Source organism: Hemicordylus capensis, chromosome 2 (genome assembly GCF_027244095.1).
Source record: "Hemicordylus capensis ecotype Gifberg chromosome 2, rHemCap1.1.pri, whole genome shotgun sequence".
NCBI classification, from domain to species: domain Eukaryota; kingdom Metazoa; phylum Chordata; class Lepidosauria; order Squamata; family Cordylidae; genus Hemicordylus; species Hemicordylus capensis.
This window is the reverse complement of record NC_069658.1, coordinates 364,523,484-364,538,736: the sequence shown is the minus strand read 5'-3', so window position 1 is coordinate 364,538,736 and position 15,253 is coordinate 364,523,484. Positions and strand designations below refer to the sequence as shown.

At 43.2% G+C, this 15,253-nt stretch overlaps 1 protein-coding gene across 5 annotated transcripts in view; it reads right to left on the bottom strand.

The window, feature by feature from the left end:
- LOC128347180 (homeobox protein Mohawk-like) overlaps positions 1-15,253 on the bottom strand; it is a 51,491-nt gene that overhangs the window by 19,269 nt on the left and 16,969 nt on the right. For 3 of the 5 annotated variants that reach the window (XR_008317421.1, XR_008317422.1, XM_053301432.1), the window contains exon 3: positions 7,542-7,833. Coding sequence is in view for 3 of the 5 variants with exons in the window: in XM_053301432.1 (XP_053157407.1) it covers positions 7,542-7,833 (292 nt within the window). In the remaining 2 variants the exon portion in view is untranslated. Of the gene's footprint in view, positions 1-5,977; positions 6,060-7,541; positions 7,834-15,253 lie in introns of those variants that run through there. The other 2 variants (XM_053301434.1, XM_053301433.1) reach the window with 2 other exon arrangements.

Genomic DNA, 15,253 nt, shown 5'->3' with positions numbered 1-15,253 from the left:
AACTGCACTGGTATTTTAACTATACAGAAATAATTCTGAGTTATAAATACTATGTAAAGGCACTTCATGGATTTCTAGGACATATGTACAAATAGTCTTTTTTTTTTTTTTTTGCAAGCATAAGAACATAAGAACAGCCCTGCTGCTGGATCAGGCCCAAGGCCCATCTAGTCCAGCATCCTGTTTCGCACAGTGGTCCACCAGATGCCACTGGAAGCCACAGACAGGAGTTGAGGGCGTGCCCTCTCTCCTGCCATTACTCCCCTGCAACTGGTACTCAGAGGCATCCTGCCTTTGAGGCTGGAGGTAGCCCACAGCCCTCCAACTAGTAGCCATTGATAGACCTCTCCTCCATGAAGTCATCCAAACCCCTCTTAAAGCCATCCAGGTTGTTGGCTGTCACCACAACCTGTGGCAGAGAGTTCCACAAGTGGATCACGTGTTGTGTGAAAAAGTACTTCCTTTTGTTGGTCCTAGACATCCTGGCAATCAATTTCATGGAGTGACCCATGGCTCTAGTGTTGTGTGAGAGGGAAAAGAATTTCTCTTTCTCCACTTTCTCCACACCATGCATGATTTTATAGACCTCTATCATGTCTCCCCGCAGTCGTCTTTTTTCTAAACTAAAAAGCCCCAGGTGTTGTATTCTTGCCTCATAAGAAAGGTGCTCTAGGCCCCTGATCATCTTGGTTGCCCTCTTCTGCACCTTCTCCAGTTCAACAATGTCCTTTTTAAGATGTGGTGACCAGAATTGTACGCAGTACTCCAAGTGTGGTCGCACCATAGTTTTGTATAAGGGCATTATAATATTAGCCGTTTTATTTTCAATCCCTTTCCTAATGATCCCTAGCATGGAACTGACCCTTTTCACAGCTGCCGCACATTGAGTTGACACTTTCAACGAGCTGTCCACCACAACCCCAAGATCCCTCTCCTGGCCCATCACCAACAGCTCGGATCCCATCAGCATATACTTGAAGTTGGGGGTTTTCGTCCCAATGTGCATCACTTTACACTTGCTAACATTGAACCGCATTTGCCATTTTGTCGCCCACTCCCCCAGTTTGGAGAGATCCTTTTGGAGCTGCTCACAATCCGTTTTGGATTTCACTACCCAGAAGAGTTTGGTATCATCTGCAAATTTGGCCACATCGCTGCTTACCCCTGCTTCTAGATCATTTATGAATAAATTAAAAAGCACCGGTCCCAGTACAGATCCCTGGGGGAACCCACTTCTTACTTCCCTCCATTGTGAAAACTCTCCATTTATACCTACCCTCTGTTTTCTGTCTTTCAACCAGTTAGCAATCCACACATGTACTTGTTCCCTTATCCCATGATTGCTAAGTTTCCTCAGGAGTCTTTGATGAGGAACTTTGTCAAAAGCTTTTTGGAAGTCCAGGAAGACTATGTCAACTGGATCACCTTGATCCACACACTCGTTGACACTCTCAAAGAAGTCCAAAAGGTTGGTGAGGCAAGATTTACCTTTGTGGAAGCCATGCTGGCTCACTCCCAGCAGGGCCTGTTCTTCTAGGTGCTTTACAATTTTATCCTTGAGGATGCTTTCCAGCAATTTGCCTGGAACGGACGTTAGGCTAACCGGCCTGTAATTTCCCGGATCGCCCCTTAAGCATCTTTAAACTCTTTAAGCATCTTTAAACTGCTAAGTAACTTGAAAGATGGATAGATTCCTTCCATCAGTAGCAGTCTGGAAGAGGGTAGAATATGGTTTCCAGTGGAAAGGAGTACTGAGAAGATTTAGATATAGCTTTGTTACGGTTTTGGAAACTACTGCTAATGGCTTATTTGAGTCAGTAAACATATATCCATTTAACAAGACTGTGATAAGAGTCTTAAACTGTTTTGAATTTTTAAACTGTTGATTGTTTTATGGTGTTTTATAGACTGTTTTAACTTTTAATTGATTTTAATTGTTTTGTTTTAATGTAAACCACCCTGAGCCATTTTTGGAAGGGCGATATAAAAATCAAATACATACATACATAAAATAATTAGGTTTTGAATCTTTCATTAGAGATGCACAGCACATGGTCTCTCGTTTCCACTGAGAGAAGTGCCTGTGCTGTTAGATTTTTTGTGTTATAGTAAGAGTGCAGTAACTTATAGGTCTCTAGTCTGTATGGGGCTTAGCTTTGAAAGAGAAATGGTGTGGTACTATAATCAGTGGCGCACCTAGGTAATTTTGGAACCCAGACCTGAAGGGCTTTGGAGGGGCCCCCCTTGCTGTGAGCCCCCCCCCCCGCTAATTTTTATTAAAGAAAACCTGGATTTGGGGGCCTCTGTCCAGGAGGGCGTCCCCAGAAGCCTGCTGCTGCCCCGCCGCACCACTTCTTGCCATTTTCACCACCGCCATGTTCATGGCCAGGGGGTGGAGGTTACCAAATTTTCTCCTAAAGCAACCAAATTTTCTTCTGGATTTTATTTTTATTTTACACACACACACACACACACACACACACACACACACACCAAGCACCCTCTCATCTCATCTCCTCCCTCCCTCTTGCCAAGCCCGAGAACTTGTTAATATTTGTTTCAATAATTTGTGGGGCATGGAGCGGTGGTGGGGTGTGCGTGTTATGCTGCGAGCCAGTCTTTCATGTCCAATGTCCTGGGAGTGAGATCTCCGATGTTTAGGATAGGGAAATTGTGCAGAGTATTAATTGCTGGTGACAAGCAGGGTCACTTTGAGTGTCACATTGTAACATTGGACTGGATGTGTGTATAAAATACTGTACAACAGGTGGAAAAGAGAGAGAAGGGGCTGGGGGACAGATGTTGAGCTGCGGTGACATCTGTAGCTTGGAGGTGCCTTGTTTGGAAACACAGGGTTGAATTCGTCCGGTGGTTGCCATGGGTGGGGGTGCTGGGATGAGGAGGGGGAAAGTTGATCTTTGAACTAGCCAACAGCCTCAACCTTGGGTTGGGCGCTCTGAAGTTCAGGCAGAAATGAAAGAATGTGGATCTCATAGTTGGGTAGCATTTTCAATTTCCAGACCTTGTGATCTGAGCTTTCGTTAGGAAGGACTAATAATTAGCAATTTCCACTGAGGTAGAATGAACAGGGGCTTCGGATTACACAGAGTTCTGTCACACCCAGCTTGCCTTGAGCTTCTGGGCAGTTGAAAGGACCAGAGCCGTTCCATAGGGAGCATTGCGGGTTTGCGTTTCAGGCAGAGCAAAGCACCAAAGACATGACGGGTGAATAGCTGGATTTGGATCCCCCCCCCTTGCCCTTTCAATCCAAACTGGAATCCTGCTCCTCTCCAGGGCGTGCCTTGCTAGTTCCTTCATGTGCTTGCAAGTGATGCTCCCGCTTGCGATGCTCCCACTGCACAGGAGCACTCAAGGCACCACCAGCTGCTGCGCCCACCCCTGCCACCACCATGGGGGAGACCTGCTCTGCTCACCCCCACCCCCCTGGCCGCACACATGGCAGTGGTGAAAACTGAAAGGAGCGGCAGGGCAGGGCGGGCACAGGGCGGGATTGGGAGGGTGGTAGGGGGCTCCGAGGACACATGGAGGCCTCTCCAGGCTCAGGAGGCCATGGACCAGAGACCCAAATTCCAGGGTAAGAGAGCCTCTGCTTATAATATATTATTTAGGACTGTACATTTGTCAAAGTATACTACCTCAACACTGATCATCACCTGAGCATTTCTCAGAGCTGCAACTATGAGTCTCATCTTAAATCTATATGCAGTCTTTACAATACAGATTCTGAAGGTTGCCAATACATGCAGCAAGTTCAAACTGCAGCAAATTCAAACTGAGATCAGCATTGGCCGTTGTGCCTGAGCAGTTAAAAGCAACACTGAACACATTGCTGTGGTTAAAAGGAACATAAGGAATGCATAGACTCAGGAAGACCTCTACCAAATATTTGTTTTCCCTAAGCATTTCCTCCTCATTTTGCTCTCAGATTAAATCAGCCTGAAGCAGTTCTGTAGCTGTATTTTGTCCCATGAGCCAGGTCCTCAGAACTGGTTTATGCATGCTGGTTTATCAGCTGGTGGCTGCAGGATTGGGTGATGACGTGCTTTTGTGAATGGGCCATGACAGATATAATACCACAGATAGAATTTTCATTTCACTTGATATCACCACAAACACAATGTTTTTCAATGGAGTCATTTCACACATTCAGCTGTCAGTTGTCAAGTGTACAGTAATCAAATTCAGATAAATGGAGTTATATACATGGATATGTGAACTAGTCCTTACCTCTGGAACCTGCAAGTATGCTCAGGATCCAGCTACATCTGCTGCTGTCCTTTCCACTGCTCCTCCCTTGCCTGCCAAGTACAATGGTCTTAAACCCCACAAGTTCCTTCTGAAATCTGAACTGGTCTTGGTCTCCTCCAGAGTCAAAGACAATTCACAATTCCCCCAAATCCCCCCAACAAGAACTCTCTCCCACCACCTCCATTGCTGCCAGATACATTTTGAAAAGGGATGGGGGGGCAGCAGGAAAAAGCTCATGGTGAAGGTTAGGGGCAGAGAGGCCTCTAATCCCGCTTGAGTTCTCAGTGCATAATTGGGGTTCTCATTCAGGACAGTGTAAAATGTGTGGCAGAAGTATTGTAATCAAGTAAATAAATTGGGAATCTGACACATAGACTTGGGATTAGCATGCATTAAAAGGATGCATTTCCAATCATCCAAAAATATGCAGCAAATGAAACGATTTTATCTGAACCTATTCCTAAGCAGTCCAGGGAAAGTTCATATATCACATATTAGTGCATGTGGTTCACAATAGGAGAAATGGTTGTGCGAATGAGAATAAGAGAATGAGTTGTGAGTCAGGAAATTACTGATCTGTGTTGTTCTTGTATATTCCTTCACACAGATTTCCTACGAATTATCAGGAAACCTTTCCCTGGCCTTTCTTATTCATCAGCTCCGCAAGATACAAATTAGAATGAAATTAAACCTCTCTGGAAGGCAAAAGCTATTTAATGATAACACTTCTTCCTCGCTAAAGATGAAACTAAGTGAAAAATATTATTCACAGATGAATGAGCCTGGCTGCCACTAGCCATGCTTGTCGAGTAGGGAATGGGAATGAGAGACTGCCAGCTACAATCCTCCTGACAGTGAGTTCCAGATGGGACCCCACATTTTAGTATTTGGTACTAGTTACTGTCTCCATCAAATCTATTATTTGATGGAGTACCCTGCTAACTTGGCAAAGAGGCACCTTTTAACGTGGTGATTCTCTTTATTTAGCAGGGGGAGAGTAACTGGCCCTATCCACCCCCAGCACAGTACCCCAAGTGACTGTTGCTGGTGTCTATCTTATGTTTCTTTTTAGAATGTGAGCCCTTTGGGGACAGGGAGCCATCTTGTTTGTTTGTTATTTCTCTGTATAAACTGCCCTGAGCCATTTTTGGAAGGGCAGTATAGAAATTGAATTAATAATAATAATAATAATAATAATAATAATAATAATCTATTGGCAGCTGCTCAGGCCCTCTTTATCAGAAATTATGTGATGGGCACAAGGACCAGGGGCCTTTTCCATGGTGGCATCTTCATTCTAGAACCCCTTCCCTCAGATTCCCATCCCTTGTTCCCATATTGTTATTTTGGGATTGATGAAGGTCATCCCTGCTATAAAGGGCAAGGCATGACAGATGTGTTTGTTACTGCTGTTGATTGTCTATTACTGCTTATATTTTTATTTTTATTCTGTAGATTTTAATTTCTATTTTGAAAATGCGATATGAAGTATATGTTTTGGAAAATGTTATATTTAGGCATGTGTGTGGATTAATGCACCTGGGACTATATGAGCTGCTCATTGTATGTTTCTGGGTGGTCAAAACATGTTCTTAGTATACCCATTTGTGAGTACCAAATCCATGCCCAATGGGAAGCCCTGTCAATAGGCAAGCCAAGCTCAAACATTGAGGTTGAAAGATAACTCATTCATATTCGTCCTGATCATTTATTTCCCTTGTTGATCCTTTCATTTGAGGAAGCAGCTCAGTGCCTATTTTTCTTCAAGTGACCTGCCTCCAACATTCTGTCTTGATGCAGAAAATAGATAATCACTGTCTCTGCTAAAGACTTTTTAGATACATCGACTCAATTGGCATGTTTTTTCTAGCCTGACTTAAAGCCTCTTCTGCCTATGATCAGAACAATTCAGCCTTATGACTCAGGATACGCAAGTCTGTTTCTTTTAACTATAGCTACTGGAATGATTTTTTTTAAAAAACAGTACAGTTCTAGCTTGAAATATTGCCAACACACTCTCCCACCCTTTTAATCTTCTAAAAAAATAAATAAACATTTAGATTACAAAAAGCAAAACAACCAAAATTATGTAAATATCCATAGACTAGCAATACTGACAGAAAATCACAAAAAACAATAACTCCCCAAAGCAGAGAAAAACACATACAAAGAGCAAACATGCACAGCTGGATTCATTTTTCCTTCCGTATATATATGGAGTGTGTGTGTGTGATTATATATATATATACAGAGGCGTAACTAGGGAAAACGGCTCCTAGGGCAAGCACTGAAATTGCACCCCCCGCCCCCCCAACATACATCTGACTGACACACAAAAATTTCAAAATGCAATAAACAACCAAAAATGCAATAAACAACCAAAAATGCAGAAATTGCAACTCACGCTCATTAATTTTCTAATTTGGTTCGTTAGGCAGGAAAATATTATATATTATGAAATGCTCAAATTCAAAAACATGCATAAAGTTACAAAAATAGTATTCCATCCTATTAAAAAGTATCAGGTTGCTTGTTTTGCATCCCTTACTGCTGCTGCCTGAACCACAGAAAAGGGGCACAGAAGGTCAGTTGCTGACCAGTTAAAGGAAACAGTCTCCTGACTAGAACTAAGACCTCATCCACTCAAGGACCCTGCAGAACAAAAGAATCAAATGGGCTTCTATCCTAGTTGATATGCAGAATGGTTTTTCTTGCATAGTAAGTCCCCACAAAAACTACATTGCTGATCATAAACATATTTGTGCATTACAATGTAGTATGTTCCAATGGTATTTTGCAACTCTGTAATACAATTTGAAAATATTCACATTTGTCAAAACAGACACATGAAGCAATTATTCTTCTTGCCATTATGCAGATAGGAAACTGAGCAGCAGAGAGAATAAGGGGCTTGTTGGGAGCATGACCTCCCCCTACATATGGTAAGCATGGTGTAACTGTGCAACACCCTAAAGACGAGCGGCAGCCCCCCAACCACCCCTGGCTTGCATTGCGTGAGTTTCCTTTTGCAATCCCACCTTGAGGTGGGATTGCAAAAGGAAACTCACAGCAATGCAAGCCAGGAGATCGACTTGTGGCTCCACTTGCATTGCGTGAGTTTCCTTTTGCAATCCCACCTCGAGGTGGGATTGCAAAAGGAAACTCACGCAATGCACCAGGAGAGTGACTTGTGGCTCCACTTGCATTGATGGACTTCTTGCCCCCTTCCTCACACACACTAATCGATCAGTGGGTTTCAAGGGTCGTCTTACCCTGTCCTCCTGTGCTGAAGGCTGAGGTTGTCTTTAATGGACGCGCTGTCAGGAATGAGCACCTCCGGATGGGGCGAGACGTCGAGGACCCCCCCGTACGGCTGGCTGCTGCTCCTGTCCCTCTCCTTGGCACTTTCCTTGAAGAGCATCTGGTTGCTGAGCTTATTGAAGATGATCGTGTTCATGGTGGTGCGGAGGGAGCTTCTTCCGGCGAGGGCAGCGTGGCGGGGACATCGGTCTGGTGAAGCCGGGAAAGGCGCGCGCCTCAGAGGTGGGGAGGACCCGACAGCCACTGGGAAGAAGAAGCATCAGGTTACTTGAAGGGGGGGAAACACAACATCAGTCATATTGCTGCAGCAGCAGCATCGCCCACAAACAGTGAACAAGATCAAGGCGAGTAGCGATCTTGGCAGGGAAGGCAGAGCTGCTGGCTGGGAGCGCGGCGGCGGCAGCAGCAGCTACCAAGCGCGCATGTTTCGCTTAAGCCCTCCATAGCTAGTGGGAGCTGTTGGGCGCAGGGAGGCGGGGGAAGGAGCCGGGGTCAAAGGCGGGCGGGCGTCAGAGCGGCGTGTGGGGTGAGCCTGTAGGCGGCAAGGGCAACGGGTCAAAGCCAGTTGAAAATCAGTCCGCGTTTAAACGAATGGCACAGGGGCTCTTGGGGTCAACCGAGGGATGGGGGGGCGGCGCTGGGACCGGGGGAGGGGGCGCCACCCACACGCGGACTACTCTTTGCGGAGTCGGACTGCAGCCTGCTACGCTCAAAAAAATTTTTTTCAAGAAAGGCAGGGATCGGCGGGTGCACTTTTTGGCGCCCCCTACCAAGTGGCACCCAGGGCACGTGCCCTGCCTGCCCCCCTAGTTACGCCCCCCCCCCCACACAAACAAACACACACATACACGGAGTACACACACAGAGTGTGTGGTTAGAGTGCTGGACTAGGATCGGGGAGACCCGAATTCAAATCCCAATTCAGCCATGAAACTAGCTGGGTGACTCTGGGCCAGTCACTTCTCTCTCAGCCTAACCTACTTCAAAGGGTTGTTGTGAGGAGAAACTCAAGTATGTAGTACACCGCTCTGGGCTCCTTGGAGGAAGAGCGGGATATAAAGGTAAAAATAAATAAATAAATAAATAATACATGTAATTGAAATTGAAGAAGTTGCTCAGGCGCAGGTGGAGGAGGTGTTGGAAATAGAGGATGTCACTGTTGCGGAACTGTTTCAAAATCAAAACCAGGTAACCTCCCCTTTGCCTTCACCTCAAAAACCCAAATGCCGTTTAACAGAAAAGCAACAAGAACTAAAGCAAAAAATAACTGAGCACATGAACCAAACAACCACCAGGGTTCAACTTCCAGCTCTAAAAACAGTTGCCAAAAAAACAACTTGCTCAGGCATTAAAAGATGTCAATGCTGCACTTGCAGAAATAACAACCAAGAATTTGCAAGAAACAAACCAACTAATGTACAGCGCAGCAACAATAACAACACAAGAGCTTGGATATAAGATCAGTGGACCTGTAAAAAAAGAAAGCAGTACATCACCTAAATGGAAGATTAGATTAGAAAATAAAATCTCCAGGCTTAGATCAGATGCTAGTAAATTGAAAGATATGAAAGACAAGAAGCTGAAGAATGAAAACACCAAACAGTATCTGATCCAAAAATACCACCTAGATTCAAGGAGAATTAGAGAAGTCCTGTAAATAATAAAGCAGCAAATAACAGCAGTGTCAAAGAAGATTAGCAGATATGAAGCCAGAATTAAACAACACAGGCAGAATCTCCAATTCCAGTTGAATCAGAGACGTTTCTACCAAAGCATAGAAGGAGAAACTTCACGGAACGTAGAAATACCAAATAAAGAAGAAACAGTGCAATTCTGGGGGAAATTATGGGACAATCCAATAGATTATAATCAAAAAGCAGGCTGGATAAAAGAGGTCAAAAAATGTAACCATCAAATGCAAGATCTAATAATAACACCAGAATTTATAAGTGAAAGAGCAAAGAAAATTAAAAATTGGACTGCACCAGGCGACGATGAACTGCATGGCTTTTGGCTTAAACACCTAACAAGCCTTCATAAACAACTATCAAAACAGTTCAATCACATTTTGCAAGGAGGTGATATTGAACAATGGCTTACAACTGGGAAAACTCATCTCATCATGAAAGACCCAGCAAAAGGTGCAGTTCCAAGTAATTATAGACCAATAACCTGCCTGCCAACCATGCTCAAATTATTAACTGGAATAATAGCAGATGAAGTGATGCAACACTTATTAACTAACAAACAGCTTTCAGTTGAACAGAAAGGAAATTGTCCAAACACCAGAGGCACAAAAGACCAGCTGCTGATTGACAAAATGATTTTAGAAAATGGCAAGAGAAGAAAAACCAATCTAAGTGTTGCATGGCTTGACTACAAGAAAGCATTTGATTCATTGCCTCACACGTGGATACTAAAATGTTTAGAAACAACTGGTGTCAGCAAAAACATTCAGATATTTATAAAAAAAAGCAATGAGCATGTGGAGTACACAGTTAATAATCAATGGCGAGACACTTGGACAGGTTAGCATTAGAAGAGGCATTTTCCAAGGGGACTCACTATCCCCTCTGTTGTTTGTAATTGCCATGACCCCACTTTCACAAATACTAAACAGAACAGGCCTCGGATACCAAACATCTAAAACATCATGTAAAATCAACCATCTGCTGTACATGGACGATCTGAAGTTGTATGGAAAGTCCCAGTCAGAAATTGAATCACTGCTAAACACTGTCTGTATATTCAGTAGCGATATAGCAATGGAGTTTGCACTAGACAAGTGTGCTGCATTAATAATGAACAGAGGAAAAATAAGAAAAACAGAAGGAATAGAACTGCCCAGTGGAAGCAAGATCAAGAACCTGGAAGAGAAAGAACATTACAAATACTTGGGCATTCTCCAGGCTGATAACATCACACACACTGAAGTTAAAAGAAAAATTGGAAGTGAATACATCAGGAGAGTTAGAAAAATCCTCAAGCAAACTCAATGGAGGGAACACCATACAAGCCATAAACACCTGGGCTATACTTGTTATCAGATACACTGCAGGAATAATAGACTGGACCCAGGCAGAGCTAGAGACGCTAGATTGTAAGACCAGGAAAATAATGACCATCAATCATGCTCTGCACCCCCGCAGTGATGTCGATAGGCTATACCTCCCTCGCAGCTCAGGTGGAAGAGGAATGCTACAAATCCATCAAACAGTAGAGGAGGTGAAAAGAGGCCTTGAAGAATGTATCAAGGACAGTGAAGAAGATGCACTTCAAATGGTCAATAACGAGAAACTATTCAACACCAATGAAACCAAGCAGGCCTACAAGAAAGAACAAGTCAAGAACCGAGCAGAAAAATGGAAAAATAAGCCCCTGCATGGTCAATATTAGCACAATATAAGTGGAAAATCAGACATCAGCAAGACCTGGCAATGGCTTAAGAATGGTTACTTGAAGAAAGAAACAGAGGGTTTAATACTGGCTGCACAAGAACAGGCACTAAGAACAAATGCAAGAAGAAGCAACAGCGAAAAATCCACAACAAACAGCAAGTGCCACCTTTGTAAAGAAGCAGATGAAACAGTGGACCACCTAATCAGCTGTTGTCAAAAGATCGCACAGACTGACTACAAACAAAGGCATGACAAGGTAGCAGGGATGATACAATTTGGAACATCTGTAAAAAAATACAAGCTACCTGTAGCCAAAAATGGGTGGGACCATAAAATTGAAAAAGTAGAAGAAAATGAAGATGTAAAAATATTATGGAACTTCCGACTACAAACAGACAAACATCTGCCACACAATACACCAGATATCACTGTAGTCAAGAAGAAAGAGAAACAAGTTAAAATAATCAACATAGCAATACCAGGGGATAGCAGAATAGAAGAAAAAGAAATAGAAAAAAATCACCAAATACAGAGATCTACAAATTGAAATTGAAAGGCTGTGGCAGAAGAAGACCAAAATAATCCTAGTGGTAATTGGCGCCCTGGGTGCTGTTCCAAAAGACCTTGAAGAGCACCTCAACACCATAGGGGCCACAGAAAACACCATCAGCCAATTACAAAAAGCAGCTTTACTGGGAACAGCCTATATTCTCTGACGATATCTATAACAACAGCAACAACAGTGACAATAAAATGCAGCCATCCCAGGTCCTTGGGAAGGACTCGATGTCTGGATAAAACAAACCAGTCAATAACACCTGTCTGACTGTGTAAACAAGAAATAATACATGTTCACTCACATGCACCTATCCCAGGTACACATACAATATATGCACTATATTCAGATACATCCAAACATATACTTGCATGTGAGACATATATCATGCTATATCTTTAGTGTATCTTAAATCATTCCTAGCAAAGCAAATGGCTGTGCATTATCCTGTACTTTATTATTCCAATAATTGATTAAAAAGGGACCAGTTATGAATAAATCTATTTTCTGGTTGCCTTTCTTCCCTTGTCCTGACACAATTAATTAAATTAATTAAATTAGATACACTATATCCCATCAAGGTATGGGATATTCATAACTAATATATGCGATTTTCATACCAAGTTGGTGAATCTGGATTTTCCCAGTTGTTACTGATTACCACTCTGGCAGCAGTCAGGAAACGGATGATTAACTCCCAGGCTCCTCTTAACATTATTGTATTAATATCACAGAACAGGATAGTTCGAGTTCCAAAGGCAAATAGTAACCTGTCATTTTCTCAATATTATTAATGATCTATCTCCAAAAAGATTTGAACAACATAATTTTTTAAAAAATATATCTATGGGTCGAATTAGTGGAGATCAGAAGTGATCCATTTTATTCCAATAGGGTGTTAGGAGGTCATGGTAGTACTATGCAGTTTCACAATTGCTTGCAATATTGTTTTCACCCAAGCAATATCTGCTTTTACACCAAATTCCCATTTGTCTGAAGGGGAATGCTTCCTATCAAGGAAACAGATGATAGTGGAACAATAGTGCATATTGAAGAGCCATTGTTAAAAGTGAGGTACCATTTCACTTCTCTGTTCCTGTACAAGGGACCCAGGCATCATGTGGCAAGTGGAAGTTTAGTGCATTGTGTACCTCCCAACAAGTGTAACCTACATTCATGAATGGTGAAGTGTGCTCACAAGGGAAGTGCTAATCGAAACCACATGTATGATGAATTTGAAACAAGCAATATCTACTGTGTAGTTTAAGAATTACCAAAAAAAAGTGCTCATTTGTTTAAGAAAACAAATAACACTAGTGGGAGGCGGGGGCGTTTGAATGGGTCCTGGAACAAATGGCCCTGAAATGAAGGAAATGGGAGCTCTGAAAATGAAGAGGTCTCTTGAACTGAACAGTCTTGGAGTGGAACCCCTACCATTTGCTAATGTCATCCCAGAAACAAGATATTGCTTGTTTCAAATCAAAAGTGGAGATGGAATTAAGATCCTCACCCACTTAATCAGCAGCTTTATTCAGTGCGTACAAATATACACGGGAAGACCTATTATATTTGCTACAATGTTTAATGAAATAAAATATCAACTCTAGCTCCAATACAGTCATTTTGGAGATTGAGGCACACTTTAGAGTTGCTTTCCATAAGACTTTTATTCCTCTTCCCTGAGAAAACAGAGCAAGAGAGGACAAGGCAGAGTGGAGGTAGGGGATGTAGAACAATGGGACACACAGAAGCACAAGGCCAGGACCTATATCAGAGGGTAAGGCCAGTTCTGTTCACACTACCAACCCTTTCACAATGAATGAATACAACATGCAACACATAAATAATCATGTACTTACTTATGAAAAGATTTTTATTTTTTTAAAAAACAACTTTGTAATTGGCTAGAGTGCAAGTTAAAACCTGGATTCCCAAAAGCATCAACCTAACCTCTTTTAATTACCCTTCAACTTGTGAGTTGGAAGGGACAGCCTGCATGCCACAAGAGGAAATTTGTCTTTATTTTTTTAATGTTGTTTATTCTGTAAGTAAAAAAGAAAGAAAATAATAATTTAAAGAAATAACTCTGCCATGTTCTTTGAATAAGCAGAAGAACTGATTTTTAAAAAATATAGTGGTTTCTAATATGCGGGTCATCTTTTACAATATTCATTTAGGCTTATTAAGAGGTTGATCATATGTCAACAGAGGGAAATTTGCAAGGGCAAAACAGGATATAGATACAGTACATAACAGTAGGGGACAAAATGCATGTGCATAGGCAGATTACAGTGGCCACCTTCAGTAGGGGTGTGCACAAAACCATCTGGCTCGGTTTGGTTTGAGTCCAGTTCGGTTTTGCCCCCCATCAACCCCCCCCCCTCGGTTTGGTTTGGTTTGGGGGGGTTCACGAGTCAATTTTTAAAAAGATTTTTAAATGACCGGCCACACAGGGGCCCATTGCGCATGCATGGCAGCCTCCAAATGGTCATCTTGATGGGGGAAAGGCCCAGAAAGGACCAAAGAACAACCGAACTGGGCGATTTTTGCCATGAGGAAGGCTGGCAGGGAGAGGAGGAACCTCCATGGACACACACACACACACACACACACACACACACACACGGCCTTGGAGAAGCCCTCCGGAAGGGATAAGTACTTAAAAAACAACAACAACAACCCTTGACTTACAAACCCCGCCCAAATGGCCGAAGCAGTTCAACGTCAAACCCATTCGATGTCAAACCTGTTTGCACATCCCCAGCCTTCAGATATAAAGCTAAACTGGAGGTGAGCAAGGCAGAGGCTCGCTTTTGTGGTCCAAATGTGTGAAGCCACGGTTTCGTCACAAAAGCAACTCAAGGTTTCTCTCCCCAAACCATGAATGGAATCTTCTGTTTGTAGTGAGTTCTTCTGCCTGTACCTCAGGATTGGAGGTTGCCCCTGTGTCATCCCATTTCTGCCACCTTTGTAGCCTGTGTTCTATGCCGTGGCAGCTTCTGTAACAAGGAGAGGTGGCTCAGACCAGCCCATAAACATGCAACCTCTGTGTCTGTGGCACTTCTCACCGACTGCCTCTCTGAGGACTTGCCCCACCCACCCATGCTATCTCTGCACTCCTCCATCCATTGCCCAACAAGCTTCAAAGCATGTCAAAGGGAAAAGTCACGTTGGGGGATGCCCACTCTCCACTGTGTCCCATGTCCCCCCCCCCTTTTGGCAATCTGCAGGAAAGGGGAATGGGATGACAAGATGGGCACTTTGTGGAGAGGTTTCCACAGATCAAATGATGACAAAGTACCTGCACAGGCACGTTGAGTCCTGGTGGCACTGTGAAATAGGCAACCCAATTGTTTCCCTACAAAGAAAACACATGCCAGGGGAGTGATACCTGGAGTTTAGTTCAGAAGGCATCCCCTGGAATTGTTAAGTGGCTCTGCTCTGTTTTTTGTAAAAATTAGTAGGGGGAGAGGGGCCCAGCCCCTTCCCCTTGGGTGCAAGCATGTAGTCTATGGCATTACTCATGAGAAAAATTGTGCATCTTGAACATTATTCAATCCAATCATAGGAAAGATTCTTCCTGTGTGATGATGGGTAATGCTCCAGACTGGATCATTCTCTCATAGGAGTGAAAGGCCATGGAAACACACATGCGGGCCAGAGGGCTGTTGCTACCCAGCCTCGTGGCTAGATCCATGTAAGCCTCGGG